At 37.1% G+C, this 20,927-nt stretch overlaps 1 protein-coding gene across 1 annotated transcript in view; it reads right to left on the minus strand.

Annotated features, from left to right (window-relative positions):
- Positions 1–7,309: 7,309 nt before the first annotated feature.
- Positions 7,310–20,927, minus strand: part of DCLK1 (doublecortin like kinase 1) — a 226,023-nt gene continuing 212,405 nt past the window's right edge. Inside the window, exons 17-18 of the mRNA XM_050978589.1 lie at positions 16,094–16,167; positions 7,310–7,496 (exon numbers count right to left, since the gene is read on the minus strand). Of these exons, the coding sequence (XP_050834546.1) occupies positions 7,439–7,496; positions 16,094–16,167 (132 nt within the window). The 3' untranslated portion in view covers positions 7,310–7,438. The remainder of the gene's footprint in view (positions 7,497–16,093; positions 16,168–20,927) is intronic.

The following is a 20,927-nucleotide window of genomic DNA, read 5'->3' on the forward strand; positions in this document are numbered from 1 at the left end:
TTTGCTGAAGAAAAAAAATCCATCACTCTCTTTTGTGAGATAGAGCACTAGGAATTCCCTTGGACATTGTATTTACACTTTACAAATAATCCTCTCCTTCAACTTACCAATGCCTCTCTTTCCAATTCTCAAACCCTCACCATATGATGGAACCCAGCTTCGATAGCTGTGGGCATTCTGTTTGAAAAGAAAACAAATTTATGAATGCTCATGTAAGACCTTGCTGGTCTTACTGGCAGGTTTGAAGCATTCCAGGCATCTAATGGAGATGCACAGGTCAAATATAGCCATTATCTCTGAAGGGCAATGGTGGTGGTAGTAGAATAGTAATAGCAGCAGCAGCAACAGTTGTGGTAGTAATGTCAGCTCTTCCTGAGAGTAACTCTAGAAAAGTAAGCTAAGCTTCTTTTTCATCACTGCTTTTTTTTTCAAGATGCCTGAAATTCTATGTGTATGAATAACTCATCACTAGCATTAAAATCTATTAGACACACAGAAATAAGGCTATCTTCTGGCTTTTTGGGTCCAGAGTCTTCCTGCATCAGGAAACACATATGAGGATGTATCAGAAACACCTCAAGAAGAAAGTTTTTCATGAACAGATCAAGCAGCACCTAACAATCATTTGGAGTTTCTCAGTTCCAATGGTTCTGTTGGAAAAACTCTCAAAAATCTGACTGATCAGTTGGTTGGAAACCATCTTCCAAATGTCACTCTACCCTTCTCATAGCTAATCACTACCAATGTGCTTTTTCTGGCTTTGTCATTTGGTGTAAACAGTTATTTTTCCTACCTGATATTTATGCATGGCTTGACAAAACATGCAGCACTGTAGGCGGGTGCCAAGAAAACAGATGCCAAGCTCCATCCAGGGCAGGGTCCCTTTCCACCCACTCAGGTAGGGACAATACTTCTGGACATGGCTGAGCTCTGTGGTTTATCACCCAAGTTGATCACTAAGAGAAAGATTAGGAAGACATCTCCATTCCAGGTGGATCAATCCACAAATTCTTTAATTCATGGAGACTTTTGTCCCTTCCTCTGGCCTCTGTTGCAGAAAACATCAGGCAACATGAAACCTCAGTCTAGCAATTCAATTCTTACTGAAGCCATTTGGCATGGGCTATCCACATATATATGCACATAAACACAAAATGCATAGACATCACTTTTTAAAAGCTGTCATTTCCTAAAAGGACCCAGTGAGGTAGAATTGCTATTAAAAACAATTAATTTGCAGCCATTTTTTAAACACCTAATTTCCCCACTAGCCTGTATGCAACACTACTTCAAACAGCTACACACGGTCTCATTTAGTGAATGTATGAGGAAAAGGTTTGCATTATGTGTGCTAAAAGGACTAGGATTTCAATTCCATCTGCTGCTGGGTGTGTTTGATTTGTGTATTAATTATGCCTGTTTGTAGCTGTAAATTTGCTCCAGATCAGTAGGTGATTGGTTCCACGCATGGATTCACTACACTGCATGGCTCCCTTGCACTTTTATAGTTTTCAAATGGTCCCATACTTATTCTCTTTAAATTACTTTTAATACCTATCTTATTCAGTGTGAGCTTTCAACTCTGTCTTATTCAGACAATTTTTTTTCCCCTTAAGAGAAAATGTGTCCTTTTGATTCATCTCTTCCAGGACCCCTTTCACTGGTGTATTGTCAGCTTTGTCCATGGTGCTACTGTAAAACACAAGAAAAAACTGCTTTGTTTCCCAGTCTTACAGGGAAATTCAGCACATTCATATTTAGCATTTTCTACATGGAATGACTTGAATTAATGGGTTTAGGAATTACATGAGCACTCAGCAGGGCGTATACATACCCGTTACTGTGCAAACTTTAAATGATTGTCACGTCAAAATAAAACTCTTCCACATGTGGAACATTTTTGCTCTTAATCACTGAGTTTTCCTCCTGGTTTTCAAAATGCCCAAAAGTTCTGAGCTGTCACCTTTGTAGTTAAGACCTGTGAGATACGCTTGAGAAGGTGACACATCTGAAATAAGCTGCATAAAAACCGCCTTTGTGTCTACAAATGTTTGTGTACACTTAGAAAATAAATGTGGAAGAGGTCAAGTTGATTTCTCTCATATTTTAGGAAAAGAACTGCTCTGAGCTGAAAAATTGTATGCCAAGTTTCTGCCTGAAGCAAATTTTTACAATCAAATTAAAAACCTTTGAGACTAAGAGTTTATAATGGAAATACTAACACAGCCTTAACCATGGCAGCACTAGCAGGCACTGCAATAATATTAGGAAAGCTCTCCCTGCCCACAATCTAAACTAAATAAAAAAGATGCCATTTTCCAACATATACCCCAGGCTAGCAAATAACAATGATTTAATGTACTTGCCCTGTGGTAATATAGTACCACTGCAAACCTCTGAGCCAATTTTTCTTTTCTTTTCTTTATTTTTTCTTTTCAAACATATATGCCCCATAGGGAAAGGATTGCAATTTAGCTCTTATTTGTGGATATAGCGCTTTCATTTCAACAATTCTTGAAAGCCTTCCTGCTGTCACATGCTACTGTATGCGAGCACCCAACTGAATAAAGACCCACCAGGCTTTTTCAGGAGTTTATTCACAGGTTTGGCTCTGCTTATTGTAGTATGCACCACATTTAAATTGGATGAGGGCTACTGTAAAGCAATAACATTGTCAATGACTGGAATCTCACTTTCCCCTCTAACAGTCTGAAGCAAATTAATGTATTGGTTGTTCATTAACAAGTAAACAGTTTCTGCTACAATGTCAAGGAAAAAAGAATGTGTTCATTAATATGAACAATCTTCATCTACAAAGATGATTTACACAATGCATGTAATGAGATAGCTTTCCCCTAACTAGTACACTACCAAACTGAAAAGCTGATTCTTAGGACTTTCTTGAAATTACAATATTGTTTGTTTACCAATAAGAAAGACAGTCTCAGTCACCTATGCCACCATTGTAAGCTCTATAATAAGTACTTAAAAAAAGAGAGATTTCTGGAATCACTTTTGGAATTAATAAAATTGGTAACTACAGACTTACACTGCATCAATGATACATATTATTCCTGTGATAACTTGAGCTAAAAATAAGATTAATTTGGTTATAGAAATTCCTTAAACAACAACACTTAAATTATTTCAAACTTGAATTTTTTCAAGAATTTTCTGAAAAAATCAGCAAACACTGGCTAAAAAAGCAAAGCAGTTTGGATACACCAATGTAATCAGCATGCCTAGTGCTTTTCTGTTAACCCTCTGAGTAGAACCATAGTATTCTGGATTTTTTGTACATTAATGCTGTGAAAATTTTAACTCACCGAAATACTAAGTTATATGTCATGACTTAATAAATCATGTTCTAAATATATTCAGGCTAGGCACCTCATCTCATGAGTGATTAATCCACCCTAGAATTTTAATTATCTGTTAGAGAAACCAGTCTCCAGCACCTATATGAGAAGCTTAGATTACTGCCCTATATTAGATGCTTAACTCTTAGACAGATACATCTCGATGAGACAATTCCCAGCTGACCACCTTTTAGCTAATCCTGCGCTAGCCAGGACTACATTTTCATTTTCACATCAAAGTTTGCTCACTGCATGTAAGCTCACTAGAATATCCCACTAAGGTTAGAGTCCACGTTATCCCTGCTTACATCTAATTGAGAGGAATTAAGCTGGAAGTGACCCTGTTCTACTTTCCTGCTAATACTAAGATCAGGCTGTCAGGCATCTCCAGAGAGCAAACATTAGATGACCTGAGTCACCCTTCGGAAGTGCTCGTCTCCATCTCCCTGGTGATAGATGGTGCCTACCACAACTGCCATCCATCTCTGCTAACTAAAACAATTGTTGTCACATTTACCAGCAATACCAGCCAATGACTCAAAAGGGAAATGAGGAAAAAAGTCAGAAGGGCTGGTCTGTATTACAGTAAAATGACCACGGTGTGCTCTCCCAGATTTTCACATTAGAAATAGTCTATTATGCTTGATTACTTTTTTTCACTGGTGTTTGAAATATTTATAGGGCCACATATTCTGTCTCCACTTACCCTCCAAGAATTCAGAGGTTAGTTTAAAAAAAATGGCAGTCACTGCCAAACAAGCCTAAACCATTATAACTTCCATGAAACCATAAATATATATACATATATATGGATATATTAAAATATATATCTATGAGTATATGGTTATATTTTAAATCAATGTTGGAAACTCTTTTCAAACAGTTCAAATATTCAGATACCTTTCCTTGAAACCTAAAATAGGATATCAGCAATTTGAAACCTAGTCTCTCAAAAACCTAAAAATAACTTAAAGAAATATTTTTATAGTTATGTTCATAAAACATGAACCAACAATCAGAAACATCAGATGTTGGGGATGAGTAGGATTTTCAGGATCTAAGATTATTTTTACATACATTTTAAGTAATACAAGATGGTCGAAGATGAAGGAGCCAAACATCTTATTTTAATGATAACTCTGTATTCCAAAGCAAAGAAAATGTGATAGGAAAATCCCAGATGGGTTTTTGAATAATATTTCTCATGCATAAGGTGAAACATATTTTTTTTTCTTCTGACTTCCCTCTCTAATTAAGAAGAATGAACAATGGCCTTTGGTTTAAGACTGCCAAATATTCACAACAGTCAAGGAGCATGTGGTATTAATGGACACTTTTTTATTACCACATGTATGTCTTACATTTACATGGTTGAGCTGTATCTCTTCTAAAGGGAAGGCTGTGATAAAATGTGAGAAGGTCAGTGCTGGTCAAACTTGTGCCAGATTCTGACCTACTGTAAATTAGGGTAGGTAAGTGGCAAGGAAGGCTTTATCTTGATAGAGGTTTTGATCCTATGAAAAAAAAATCCTTGTCCCATCCAAAAGTTACGAAATCACAACCATTAAGATGACAGTGGCTGCTCCCTATCTACTGAGCATCTTCTCTCCACAATGAGATGAGGGTTGGGTGGTTATAGTGAAGGATCTGACACACAGATACAACCTTTCCCAAAACCTAAAATCCGAGAACTTTTGTACGGTAGTTCCTTTGTCCCTTCACCTCCTGCCCCAATGGAGTTCTCTTATTTGCTTCACTTGCTTTAAAAAGTTGTTATTCAGGTTCTAGACAGAGCAACTGAGTCCTTGGACAGGCCTTCTGCCCATGGACATGCATTCAGAGATTAGTCTCCTGATGGCTTAGATGACTTTCAAGTGAACTCATAATCCGAAATTGGTGTCTGATGTAAGCTTCTACCAGCAGTTCCTTCTACAGCTGATAGAGTGAGACCAATAGGCTAATCAAAATATGAGTCCTGCCTAAAATGTGTGTCCATGTCAGGTGAGATGAATCAAAGCTGGAATGCTTATCTCTCTGTATTACCCAGGAAGTCTGGAGAATTAGTTCATACTAAATATCTCACTTCTAGATCATCAATATCAGGTGGATTTAAAAAAAAAAATACTAGGGAATACTTAATTCCACTTGTGTGAAGATCTACAAGATTAAATTCCTTTGTTTAAAGTCTTCAGAGCTTTCAATATATACGTTTTCACGTCTGAGGCAATGAAAGATGCGCTCTATAGGATGAAGAAACAGAATTGCAATGTTTCTTGAACTACAGTTCAACTGATACTTCCACCTAGAAGTGCAAAGAGCTTTACACTAGCCCCCACCAGCTGGAGGTACACATTGGCTGCCACAACTGCTCACATGGACAGTTCCATGAAGAAACACCACTCAGAATGGGAGCGATACTGTGGGCAACCTGCCCTGCTCCTGAAAAATTTATTTATACTTCCCAGAAAGCTGAGAATATTTGCATGCCATTTTGGGTGGTATATTGATGCTTCTGGGTGTATAACAGCAAAGAAAAAAAGGAAGGAAGAAAGAATAAAGGCAAGATAAAGAGCAAGGTTGAGGAGGAGAGTGAGAAAGAGTGAGAGAGAAAGAGAGAGAGGAAACCATGTGACTTTTAAAAAACACTGTGAGAAAACTTTAACTTTAGAGAAGAAAACTTCCATTTTATATGAGCAATAAGAGAAACTATAAATTTCACAATGTTTTTTATTTTAGAACATGATTTTGAAAGTTGTTTCTTTCATTCAAGTGAAATTCTGAGCCACCTTTTTTTTTTCCAAATTATCACATCTGAAGCAAAAGTCTACACACTGTAATATTTCTGTGGAAGCCAACTTTATGATAATGGTCAAATAAAAAGCTATAATGTTGTCTTGAGGTTTTAACAAACCAGTAATATATATATATACTCTGTGTAAATGCCCATTTTATTAAATATTACAAATAAAACTGGTGAATCATTTTTAGTTTCTCCATTCTAAAGACAAAACTTCTGCTAATTCTGTTTAGGCTTTACATACATTTTAAATGACTTGTATTTTCCCCGATTTAGAAGTACTCTAGCTATTTAAAGGGTAATGCTCATCAGTGTTAATCTTTTTAAATGGCTCTGCCAGAATAACCAGGTCATGCTGAGAGGATGCCTGTGCATTCCTGAATGTGATGCAAAGGAACCAGGAACTTCTCAACTTCTCAATCATTACATACTGTTACATGGCAGAACGTGTCCTCAAGCAATTTCCCAAAACTCAACATTATCATTAGCAGCAAACTATATGGAAGCAATCCTTTGTGGCCACCATCATGTCATCTTCTGTAAACCATGAGAATGACCTAAACTGAATTTCCCATTTAGCCCTGCATCATATCCTCCAATAACAGTCACTCCGTGTGGAAATACAATGCAGGTTTGGAATGAGCTGCTGCAGAAGATACCATTTGTTTAATTTTATTTTCATTTTTAAGCCTATATTTATAATTCCTAAGCAATAGTACATTTGTTATATTTTTGGCCAGAAACAGGCAAGGAACTTCAGGATACTATAAAAGATATGTGCGTATAAAAGCAAAAAAGCCAGAATAAAACCCTAATATGGGTTGTCAATATTTAAGGTGATCATTTACTCAGAGGGTTAACATGTGCTAAAATTACATACTGCAGTTCCTAGCTCCACTGATGAAAACATTCACTGCTTCTATCTTTAAATAAAAAAGCAAAATAGCCTTAACCCTTTGAGGATCTTATTAGCAGCAAGTTGCAATCTAAACAGAGAACAAGTATTTCAATCAATTAGGAAATTATTCTTACAAAGATTCTGTGAGCACCCTTTTGTGTTCCACCATCCCAGCTTTTATTGCCGGATAGATCAGCTGTATTCACTCCACACAGGCCTGAAGTAGTTTCAGGGTCTCAAAGGGTTAAAGCCAAGGCTTTTGAGAAAAAGTGTTTTATTAAAAGGGTGAGTTAGGTGAGCGAACAGTCTCGGAGGAACTTGGTGAATAGTCTTCCGATTCGGAGTTGAGTTCGGGTGGAGCTTGCTGAGCCTTAAAACGTCCCCTCACATCCTGGTTGCGTCTTCGTCGGAAAACCTGCCTCTCCTTATCAAGAGCGGTGGTCTGGCAGGGGCATAAAATAAGAATAAATGAAATTAGGCTGTGTGTGAAACGCAAAGATAATGAGAACCATGAGGTTTTATGTGGCCTGCAAATACCAGGGATAATAAATGTTCAGACCAAATTAAGCCTGCTCTGTCTCAGTCAGGTCTGAAAGGTTGAGCCCACAGCATAGCTAAACACTTTAAAAAGTGCATTTCCCAAACCTTAAGAGGTAGCGTGACATCATCAAGCAGATACAGTGCCATATATATGGATGCCATATGTTCTACTTCTGGATGTTATTAATTTCATCCTTTAACAGGATCAAATTTCAAGCCAAATACCAAGTGACCTTCCCCCCATCCTTCTCAAAGTATAAATCTGTTTCTACAGGCAAGGCAGAGATGTACACTTGTCTTTGATTTGACCTAATGAAGGCTGATACACACTCACCCGTGTTCAAGTCAGTGCAATCAGCTAACAAAGATGGATTGTGATGAAGTTGTCAGACAAGAGAGAAAAACAAACACCAAAGGGAGCTAGCCCAGCTCCTTGACACATCATGCCGCTCAATGGATGTTCTTAGGGAGAACGCTGAAGAGCTCTGACGGAAAGACCTGTTCAGCCTGACCACATTGTCTCTTCCTGTTAACCAAGGTCTACTGAATTCAATACTCTGCTAATTTTATCCATGGCTAGCTAAGGTATCCAGGAATGGGAAAGAGCAATATTTACTTGATGGGCATTAATTTTGATCATTCTGCCATTATTGAAAATGCAATTCTTAATAAGATGGCTGTAACTTCCAGCCACATTCTTTCTTCTGCTTTTCTGACACATTTACAAGGTGAAACTTCAACCCGAGTTAGGGTAGCCCTAGTCTGACTATCAGCTTCAAGCACAGGACTGGGTTTTGCTGTCTTCTTGATTATGAGATATTAGACTGCAGTCCCTGAAATCACTGTAAAATTATAAGTTCAACAGGATGGCCTTGATTCAGCAAGAGCACTTTGACACATGGTTAGCTGCTTCTGAAGCAGGGCTGCCCCCTTAAATCCCAACTCATGACTGTTTTGGAAAAAGCAAAACGGGAAGAGGCAGGGGACCAGTAAGATGACATACAAAATGCAACCAAGTATCTGACTATGGCACTGGAAAAAGATAACTTTGAGAACTAAACAGATTTCACTCATAAGGCTTGTAAAATTTGTCTCAGTAATGAAAAGGTCTATTTAAAGGAATGCAGCCAAAAGGTTATTCTGCTTCAAAGGACTTATTGTGTTCTCTTAAGATATGCATGACTGATTTCTCCAGAAAATTTACCAGTTACAGTGTGAGCCTCACAGGAGAGCAGAGATGTATTTATAGCCAACATATTTTTGAGACTAAAATGAAAACTAAATCCATCATACTGGTGCAGAATAGCATTATAGCAATCCATGCTTTCAAATAATGCAACCAGCATTCAATAATGACGTAACAGAGACAGAAAGATGGACAGGAATACAGAACTATTATAGCAAATGGATTTAGTTAGACTATATTGCTGAATTATTATTTTTGTGTCTAGAAACCATATAGCACTACTTTAAAAGGGTAAAGTGACCTACTTTGAAAAGTTCACCCCTATATTTTAAACAATAATGGCTACAAAATCCAACACTTTCAATCTGCCTCTTTTTTTTTTTTTTTGTTTACTGCTATCTTTTGGTTAAAAGCTCTAATTAGTATTTTCAATGCCTTCTATGTTCCTTAGCCTTGAACCAATTCAGTTTTTGATTAATTTTAATGTGAAACAGAATACCTAGATCTTTTACACACAGTGAATATACTGCTTACAGTATGCAATTTTGTGTGAAAATTGAAAAGAATGGCATATATTACCACTCTATAAAATACAGATTTCCATTTAAAGGATATTTTTTATGCTTACAGGAAATAAGCATTTATTTAAAGTTTAAACCACATCACATCATCCTGTGGTAATAGATACTCTCCCCTGAGAAATTTAAACATCTCTTGTTGAATTCATAAAAATACTTGAATTAAATTGAGAATTTATTTTTAAAACTTACTGTATGGGAATGGCAAATGTATATGCAAAATCTGAAGGCATTTAAATTTAGATAACTGACACATAAGGGAATGAATAAGAAAATTGGGGTTTTAGGATATTGCTTTTTATAAAGAACAAAGATAAGTAGGTACCAGAACATCTTTTCAAAGATATCTGTAAAAATAAACCCCAAGATATTATATTTCTATGATTGTTGGAAAAGCTTTAGAGACTCTTCTTTAAATCTATTTGTTTAAATATACATAAAACCACTCCCTCAATAATAAAAGATATTAAGCAAAAAACCCATGATGGTCTCATCTAAACTAGCACCTTATGCTGCTGTAGTTTGTAGGGTCAAATATTTCTGGCTTCCTGACCCTTCAGGAACTTCCTGAGATATTTTGTTACTTTCTTTACATTTTTATCCAGTGTCTGCCCAGGATTTGATCTAATCAGTCTTTGTAAAGACATATTTCTAGAGTCCAGGGCATTATTGTGGTTACTCTCCAGGGCTGAGAGACATCCAGAGCCTTTCTCACCCAAAGAGCTTATTGAATAAAAAGTTACAAAGCCACAGAGAGTCAAAGAGGTCAGTATTTATCTAGTGAGAGCAAAAATACACAGGTCATATTCTAATGCTTGGTGTTTACCATGTCAAAACCATGAAATGGGGCACTTCTGGCCACAGGGTGCTCAGGCCCTGTAGCACTTGCAAGAAAAGGCTCATTTTGCCCAATGTTCCAATGACATTTGACACTTCCAGCTTGTAACACACTGCTGATGGTATTGTGGCTCTGTGTTCTGCAAAAATGCTATTTTTCATTTAATGATGTCGCTGTAACTGTTTACCTTGAAAGAATTTCAAAATATGACAGATCCATCCTTTGGAATGCAGAGAAGATGGTAAGATAGATACATGTGAGTATTGACTGCATTTTGTAAGTGTGATTTTCACCTACTGTACTTTCTGGTGCACATGGACATACTCCAGAAATCAGCTTTTTCATTATTATTGATGTTTTTGTAACAAAGTCCTCTTATACCCAGTGCCCTGGTTTAACAGATGTATTCTTTCACCTGCTGTTCGTCCGGGTGGTTCGCTGGTGCATGAACCAGTCCATTAGAGATTTCCAGGACATTTCTACTTCAAGCTACTCTTTTAATAAATAATCTGAAGTGCACTTATGCTTCACAGGCCTGCAAGTCACAGATTTTTATTATCACATTTTGACATTTTATTTTTCCTGGCTCTAGGTTAGAGACTGAGAACTTTGAGCACTATATGAGAGTAATGGCAACAAAAATGTAAAGACAGCATTCTTATTTAAGATATGCAGCTGCCCTCCTGCAATCCATATGAGAAAATGTAGAGCTTCTTATCCAGCAGAAGATAAGTGGATTGCTTCTAATAATTTGGTGGTGATGGGTCTGAGTACTTCATTAAAATCTAATGTATTTTGCATCAACATTTAGTAATCCTGACACCCAGTACCAAATGGTTACCAAGCCATTCTTGGAAATGCATCTAGTTTGTAGTAACTGGGCATTATTATAAAATCATTGTTTCTGTCATTGACATATTAAGGTGCAGTTAGCATTTTTCCAGGATTTTTCCTTAAAGAGTGTCTTCATCCTGATTTCTACCACTTGAAGTTCCAGGACTCATGAGCCATGCAAATCTATTTTTTATCTTGGAAAACACTGCACTGTGTATTTATGAACAGATTTTCAAAAACTACAACTGCTTTGATATCCATAGTGGATTTGCAATGGGAAGAGCCTTATTTTAGCTATGGGCTGATATTTTCTGTCAGGTCAGTAATTACTGGATTAAAGTAACTGAATTTTATGAAAGTGAGCAGTGACTGTTATTCTTTTCACTTGTCTTAATTTACTGCTGGCCACCAAATATAGATATATATTAGTTTCATTAGTAAAAGAACATTAATGTGCATTTTGCCTCATAGTCCATACATTATTCATACCAGCCAGGAGACTAAACTGGGGATGCAGCTGTTCACACATTAATCCAAGAAACCCTTCCCTTTGCTCGCTTTTATTCGGCAGGAGCATACTTGCAATTTGTTAGCAATTTTCATGAGGCTTTGTTTAGCATGTGGAATTGGATGAATCTATGTATTGAAACACTGGTATTTTGTCTTCCAGTACATTCTTTTATAGCTACAGTTTTATACACACATTTAAATGCTCACACCTAGATAAGTTTATCTTATTTCCTTAAACTTCTGGCTAGTGACCTTTATACGTTGACAGGTTTCCTGCTGTAAAAATTACCATTAAACATTGCTTGTGGCACAAGCCAGGCAGCCCTTCAGTCTGATCTTTTTAAAAATTTATTTTCCATGGGTTTCTCTGGTTATATATATATATATATATATTTTATATATACACTATATATATTTTTATATATGTATATATATATATATATATAAGTGTGATTGATTTATGAATCAAGACACTTTTTTGAGAGTACTTCAGACTTAGCAATGCACCTCAGTCCAGGAGCAAGACACTCATGGTGTTTTCAATCCCTCAGGCACAAGGTATAACTAAGTCAAGTTACAGGGTGATTTGGAGACGTGCAAATGACCACATCGAGGGGACAAATTAATCGAGTGGATTTGAACCCAGACCTCCAAATACAAAAGCCTGATGCTTTAGCACACCATGTAACTTCCGACATGAAATTTAGCTAAAATGAAAGTAAAAAAGAAAGAAAAACAAATCAATCTGATATATGTTTTCTACTGTATTAGTGAGTGAACACAAAGACAAGTATTCTGTATACACAACTGTTGAATTCATATTGCTGTGTTTAAGTTTGTGTTTACTCTTTGACATCCCCCTTTCTAGAGACACGATTCCTCAGCTGGTTTCAATTACATGTGGAAGAGAGTTAGTGCCAAGTTGTTTGCATGAGTGAATTTTATTTACAGTTTGTAAATCAGTTGTGGGTTTTTTACTCAAAGATCAGGAGAAGATATTTTAAATTATTTTAGGTATCTGCCTGTATTTACCAATATTCAGTTTACAGAGGGATTTATGTTATTAAAAATGGCACTTTACAGATGGCAAGCCTGATTCCCAGCTTCCTTGTCCCATCACCAAGATGTCTGGCTGCAACTTTTGACTTGAAAGTGTGTTGTATCCACTCGGGACAGGTGTAAGTAACTCGACAGATGCAAAGTAATGTGAACTAGGACCCAAACACAGAGGATAGAATTATGGTTTTTCAAATTAGCTATTTAGATATATTTTTAGCTGTGACAGTGAGAACTATATTTTTTTAAATCTATTATTTATGAATTTAACATTGACTACACGGATAATTTTATTAAGCATCCAATGTAGCTCATCTCCTTTCTATTCTCATTATATAGATAGATCATTAATGACTTTTTCATACACTTCCTGGATTTTATTTTGCCCATTTTGCTTTTCTGGAGTGTCTTGGATACATCGAAAATAACACACCCTAATATCCTATACTAATATAATATATGTACTACACATACTGACATTTTATACTAATATTCTGTTGGATGCAACCACTCTGGTGCTCCTTTGATATTCTAAATCAGCCCAATCTTCAGGGTTTTAACTGAGACCTCCAAGACTTGTCCCCTACTGATGCTGCTTTGGCCTTTACTGCACTTGTGATTGCAGGGCCGATGTTCCAACAACATTTGGTGGATTTGGTTTAAAACATAATAGTCTGGGCTCCAAATGATTTAGCTGATTTGGGCCCTGTGTTTTCCCAGATCCTCATATTCAAGGAACTGTGAAAGATTTTCCAGGCATTATAGCTTATGCCAGCTACAACTCCTGCTGTACGTAAAAAATCATGTCACTTCTGCATGTATTATCCCACTCAAAGGGAATAAAAGAAGATGCGGAATATGCTCAGAAAAATTAGGATTTTGAAGAACTTTTAAACCAGAAGTCTTTTAGGAGAGAAAGGACAAGGTTATCTGGCTGTTGAAAGAGGAAATAGTGCAATTTTGAAATTATTTTAGAAGACTTCTAGAAAATACAGATAAAAACTAAAAGAGGAGTGCAGAAGAAATGAGTAGTTTAACACTAACAAAGGGAGAATTACATTTTCCTTGAAACATGGTTTAATTTTTCTCTGTACTTGTGAATTCAGATTAATTTTCATGTTCCTGTGATAAATTGTTTTATAGACATGAATTGATGAACCTTTTCATATGCTTTGCATCTGCACTACTAAAAACTAAACACTTACTACATCAAAATGGTTTTATTCAGATGAAAATGTTGGTCACGACAACAGCTGCATGTTTCTGGGAGATGAGAGAGGCCCAAACACAGGCAGTGCTTGGTCCACTGGACCCCCTCGAAGAGGATTTCCTAATTAAGCATCCACGCCTAGGAGCCCCGATCTTCCAATTTGCCTTTCCACACTAGGTGCACAGTTTAGAAAACCCTAATTATAAACATTGTTGTTACTGCCCCCAGCTGGAAAACAGAGCAGTTTATGTATGAATAAGAGAGATTATCGCCCATCTGCTCCAGCCCATTATTCAGGGATGTGTCATTTTGTATGCTGATGGCAGCCATTACTAGTGCTTTAGTCAAATGACCTTTTTTTTTTTAATAGCTTTATTTATTTACCAAGTCAAAGACTTAGAGCCTTCCCCCCTAGCTCTCCAAAAATGCATATGGTTTGTTTCAAAACCTGGGCTATGCAGTTAAACTGAGTCAAGGCCAATCTGAGATGTTCACTTTTCTCACAGACTCCTGTTTCTGTTGTTCTGCTCCCCCTGAACCAGGGGTTTTAAAAGATCCAAATATCATGTATAGCAAATGAAAAGACTTTCATTGCTTGTTTGTTTTTTTTTTTTTTAATGTAAAATAAAAAAATGTAAATCAGAGAAAGAGTGTAAACTGACCATGGATAGCAATTAACCTCCAGGAAGATAAATAAAGCTCATGTGATCTTCCCCACCATTTTACAGACCAGGCATTAAATTTGCAACTCTTCATCAAAGTTCTGCTTGACAGAAAATTCCTCTAATACTACCAAACCCACAGTCATCTAAAGCTGGGCACTCAGGTCCCAGTCCCCCTTCTCCAAAACCAAGGAGCATGAAGAAGGAGGCCAAGTGACAAGACAGATCAGCAGGTTTTGCTCTGCCCTTGCAGGACACAGTGGGTTTGTAGCCACCACTACAAGTACAGTGGGTTTAATTAGATGAATTACAGGTACTGCTGCACTCCAGCACTCGGAGTGAGAGTCTTTCTCAATTTTTGCTAGCCAGCGTTCAACTCAGGAATAGGATTGATTTTCTACTTTTTGCCTGAAAAATAGGCTTATTTTTGGGTTTGGGTTTTATTGTTTTTCTTTCCCCAGAACATCCATATCAGAAACTACTTAGCCCTCAGTGTGTGCTCAGGGAAGCGTTAGGTTTTATGGAAAGCGTGCTGCCGCCCGATCCATGCACTTGGTGAAATGATCCAGGGTGGGAGTTTTACTTTACTGGAAACATTCACAGTGACCATCTCTGCTGTTTTGCTAAGGTGGTTACTTTGCTGAGATTTTACAAACCCCTCACAGACAAGTTCTTAAAGGCAGTGTTTGAAAACACAGGCCCCACAGTAAACTTATAAAGATTTTTCCAGCTATCAAAATGTAGGTCTTGTGAGTAATAAGGAAAAAGACAGCAAGTAACCACTTGATGGAAACTCCAGTACTGTGGATTTATTGAGGAGGTGTGTGGGCCTCTCGTGGGCTATCAGACCTGGAAACCACCTTGCCCCCACTCCAGAATAAGCCCTTCCCACCCAGAGCCCCATTTTATCATACAGGCTCAGCCAGCTAACGACAACCCTGGCACAGTTACACAATGAAGGAAAATATATTCAAGAGACTCATGCAATATTAAAAAAAAAAAAATCAAACCAAAATAAATAGGTATCAGAAGGGTTTTAAAAAAGAAAAGAGAAGGAATGCATTGTTAGAAACACAAGCTTACCAGCACATACAATGCATTGTATTTCAGTGAACTTGGGAGAGTTTCTATGCCCGCGTTATGCAAATGCATTGTTCAATCTAAGGTAAGGATTGTGTTTAGTGGGTTTAAAATGACAGTATATAGCTCCACATCTCGCATGGAAAAAGAGGAAAATATATGCTGAGAGCCTGTTGCTGCTCCGTGTGTTTTGAAACAGGAGCACAGGGGAAGCAGATGCCTTAACAAGCAGGAGGGAGGGGGAGGGTGCGTACTTCAGCATATCTGTAGATTTTCTATATACACTGTCCTTTTAACTACAGGGGAGATTGAGACTGAGCATGTGCGATGAAGAGAAAGCTGGCAATGTGGGTGTGAGGGATGGGTGAAGAAAGGGAATGAGGGGGTGTGGCATCTCAATCAAGATTAAAACGAAACTGATAAAGCAGCATATGGACCGGATAACAAATCAAAAAGCATGTTTATCCACTGAAGGAACTGGTTAATGGAGACTGCCAGCACGTTGCCATGGAAACACTGACTGTTGGCGCTGCACCATCTCATACCTTATCCAATACATTCCTGGTTGTTGGTAGTAGTCCAAAGACCCTGATCTCTTGATGGTAAACCCGTGGTCCAGCTGAGCAGAGAGAAATGGGGCAACTCAGTGGATCGACATTAGGCTAGAGAATTCAGACTCCAGAGCAAGCTGTTCCTTATTTAGTGCATATTTACTGATTTCACTTTCACTCTTATCTAACATCCTAAAGCTATGTACCGCAGAGGAAAAAGGAAAAAAAAACGTAAAGAAATAAAAGAAAAATATACTAGTTCTAGATTTGGTCTTGCCAAATTAAAAGCCAAATTATTCAAACTAAAATGGAGTTTGCAAATCCCTTAGTTAATGCATAATGCATTCATTTAAAAGTCTGAAATATCTCATTACCTCCAAAGACAGTAGTGCCCTTTTAAGTTGCACATACCAGTAATAGATTATTATCTTTTGCAATTAAACTGAGGAGTTCAAAAATAATAATTTTTAAAAAATTAAATGCAGTGCAACCATCACAAGGAGCAGGCTAGACAGACTACACAAGGCTTAAATTAGACTGCTTCATAATCATGGAATGTGTAAAGATGAAAAGAATCAGGTTTTGATACCCCATCAATCATGGTAATTCATTTCTAAAAATGTGTTAACCTTGGAGAGTAGGACTACTCAGAGCCATGAATAACATTGTTTATCATTTCAGCTTACACCTCATGCTCAAAAAGATAACAGTACAAAACTATTTGGTTTAAAATTGCACCAATTAAAGTCAAAATGGAAATGAACTTAACATTGTGTCCAGAATATTGTGCTGGTGATATTTCTTAAGGACTACAGATCTTTCAAGTTTCGTTTATCATTAGCAAAATCATGTGCATAGGAACAAAGAAAATGTGTTCTTTTCCCTAACCCTTCTGTGCTGCACTAACAGACGGCAGAAACATAATTTAGCTGAATTATATAAAATTTTGGGGGAAAAAATCTTGACAAAGAAACTCTAACTGCTCTAAAACTGTTGCAATGATTTTCAAATTTTTGCTCTATGAAGGGAAAAGACCATTTTGGGCTTCAATAAGAGTGTGGCATATATTTCCAATATTGATGACAGTTTCTAATTCTAAATTCAGAATAGCAGTTCAACACATTTCTAGGTACCAACCACTTAAAAGGGAGTTAGGAAATAACCGCAAATTTAACTTTTTTTTGATGACTCCCGTGCAAGTGTAGAATTTATTAATTTATTCTTTTTTGTTAAGAAAATGCCTCTTTTATCTTATTTAGAATTATTTAAATCATGTTTCCTGTTTAAAACCATGGGAACCTTAGAGTTAAATTTGTGTTGGCTTAACTACACTGGTCTGCTATTGCCATCTACTGGCTTCCTTGTATGCTGCACATAAAACACACAAAAGGGATGTTTTCCTAAAAAGCAGATCAAAAATATTGCCCTAAAATTGAATAGCCAAAAATTTATTCAGAGAAAATGGGGAAAGTCGCTCCCTAACAAGAGCTGAAACAATTCTGGTGGTGTGGAAATCCTGCCATGAGAAACCCAACTGTGGAATATGACCCCAGGACAACACAGACAATAGATGTGAAAGGATAGCCGAGACACAGGTTCAGCTTTAAAACTTTAAGCAAAACTTACAGGCTAGGCTTGACTTCTCCTCCACACCACCCAAGAAATCCCATGGCTAAAAATTCCACTTGGCATGGGTAATTTTTATTTCAAAATTGGCAGAATGCAGGGCAATGACCCACACGCTGCCTACCCATTGCCAGGATCCCCAGCCCAGGGCCCTGTAAGCAGAAGGGAGCTGCACCAACTTTCTAAGCAGCTTTTCTTCTTTTCTGTTCTACTTGTTTACTCTGCATCTCCAGCTGGAGTTTACTCCCATTGCCAAGAGAGAGACCTCATACAACCTTAACAGCAGATTAGCATTAATCTTTTTCTCTGTCCTAACAATGGCAAAAGTACAAGCACCAAAGTGATGACATACAGGCTAAGATTTAACACTTCAGACAAGGACATGTATTAAACAATGCTCAGTTCATACAAGGAATTACAGCACACCTTTGGACTGCAGAAGCATTCTTAAAAAGTGATTTGCACTCTTAGTCGCTCTAGCCACTGTCACTGAAGTCTAAAGGGCACAGCCACAAGGGTACTGTTTTGTGGCCAAACCAAAATAAATGGAATTGACACCCTTGAAGAACTGAAAATTAAAATCTACCCCAAAATTTTAAAAAGGCTAGTTAATGTAAACCTGCTTTTATTTTTTTACTGCAGTACCTTTTATAAACATCATCACAGAACTAAAAAATATTGCTCCTATTGAAAAGCTGCATGAGAAACATGATCCTGCAAATATTTTGGCACATGCTTAACAGTACTGTGGCCATTCTGACACAGACTGAAGGGCGCTAGCCCAAACGGTCTCCCACAGAGACCGGCAGTCAACGCCTGTGACAAGAGTTTAAGAACAGGGCAAGTAAAGTGATATTTCTCCTACATAGTCTCTCATCAGCAAGCAGTGTTTTTTTGGGACTTGCTAATTCTCTTGCTGTTTTAAAAGCTATCTCTTCAATTAAAAATTTGCTAGCAAAGCTATGTTGGTTCAGGGGAATTTTTTCCCAACTGGCATAGTTAATCTGGCAGAACTTTTAATGATGTATTATTGCATCAACAGAAAAGTCTCTTCGCTTGTATAGTTAATTTTGTTTGAGAAATCATTCTACTACATCAGCAAAAGAACTGCTTTGCTAGGCATGCACATGTTCATGAGGGTCGTTTGTCCAAACTGATGAATCCTTTCAAATGTGGACAAACTTGAAGTCTGGACACATGCACGAGAAGTAGGATGTCTCTGCCTTGGATTGACAGAGACGACTTTTACTGAGATTACCACATCAATAACACAGACATAAGTCTGAGCCAAAGGAATCAATGCAATTTGGACATTGCTGAAGGAAGCAGTAGCCATAGAAGTTGTATGCAAAGCACATGTGGCTTCAAACTTCCTTTCAGTCAAGCTGACCAGAGACACATCTTTAGGAACTAAATTTTCATATTATAGTTTTAATTGGTGCACATGGTAAATACTCCTTGAGATCTGTGAGGTGTGTTACTTTTTACCAGCAGAGAAAACAGGCATATAATATCACATCATACCAATGTGAGGACAAACTAAGACCTAAATACCACATATTAGCGAGCTCTTACATAAATAGGGTTATAATACTCAAAATAATGATAATATTTATCTTTCATACTATTAAGCTGCAGAAATATAAGCACATATTAACACATTTTCACAAACACAGACATAGATGTGTTATATAATATACAGATGGCAATTCCATATATTATATACACAAGCACTCTCTCAAAAAGTATGTAAACATACAGGCAGGCACAAACCCCCAGTATTTTTATAATAAATATGGTTAGTGCATGTCTTTAGTGCCAAACAATATGTTACAGCATCTATACATACTTTGAAAGTTCTAAATCTAGAGCAGCCTTTGTTAATATGATCTAATTTTAGCTTATTTGAGATTTCACAGTTAAAGGGAGATTCCCAAACATAAAACCCTGGTGACATGCATGTCAAATGTATATTAAGTAGACTACCAAATGCAGAAACAACATTTAAAGACATGTTGTTCTGCTTTTGTCTTTCTTTAACACATTGAATTATTTTTGTAGAAAACAAAACTAATTTATTCATAAAATGGAAATTATCTAGCATTCTGAAACATTACCAAAACACTAAAGAGATCTATATTTCCCCATGTCTTCTAAGTATTCTAAACATTTCTACTTTGTAGGCCAGGTTGCAGGATCAATCGTGTCAGAAAATGAAGTTTGCCCACAGAGATGATCTCTAAAAATAATCTGTTAAATTTCCAAACACTAAAAAATAAATAAAAGTCATTAAGAATATAATTAATCATACACATTTTTCCCTGATGTTCTGCAGTGGACAGATTCACAACAGTGCCTTTTTCATTACTCAGGTGTTAAACCGCTGCAAACAATTCCTTGGCAAAGCAACTGGGGCAAATAAAAAAAAAGAGGAGGGCAGGGAAATTAAAAACATAAAGGAGGCAAGGGATGGATGAGTTCAGAGGCATCATTTCTTGCTTTTAAGCTTTGAAGTCATTAGCATGGAGGAACTGAGCAGTAATTCTCATGGACAAGCGTGCTGGCAGTCCATTCAATAGGAACACGGTTTCAGCTAGTCTATAAAGAACATACCTGCAGTTCAGATGAGCAATGGGTATGTGATGTTTTAGTTGTGGGAGAGTTGCTGCAGTATTATTGCTTAAAAATGAAAATAAATAAACGCTGACTATGTTAGCTGATGACTGAAAAAATCTAGGAAAAGCATGAGGAACAACTTGCTGCCATGTTGAGGACATTCAGGGCAGGAAAGAGTAAAGAAAAAATATGAGAGAGGCACAGTTTGAAATTTTTAGTACTTATACCAAGTAACTTTGAGAGAGTATCCTTTTTGCTGCACAAGCACTTCACACCTGTGAGCCAGATTGCATGTGCTGAGCTGAATTTATTTCATGCTGATTTAACTCAACACTGGAGGGGCTGAGCTGAGAAACATGAAAGTGGAAACAGTACAAGAAAGTGTACATGTGCAGTCACACCACCTGCAATTTATGGAAGCTGGGAATGAACACTGAGTAATCTGATATGGGAATGGTTACGTTTAACATGTCACACTTTTAGTGACTCTTTGGAGTGTTCACATTACTATGAGTAATAAAGGAAAGCTTACAAACACAAGCAGATGTATCAAAAATGTGAAGGATGTGCATGTTACTATTCAATG

This window comes from Serinus canaria, chromosome 1 (assembly GCF_022539315.1).
Source record: "Serinus canaria isolate serCan28SL12 chromosome 1, serCan2020, whole genome shotgun sequence".
Taxonomy (NCBI): domain Eukaryota; kingdom Metazoa; phylum Chordata; class Aves; order Passeriformes; family Fringillidae; genus Serinus; species Serinus canaria.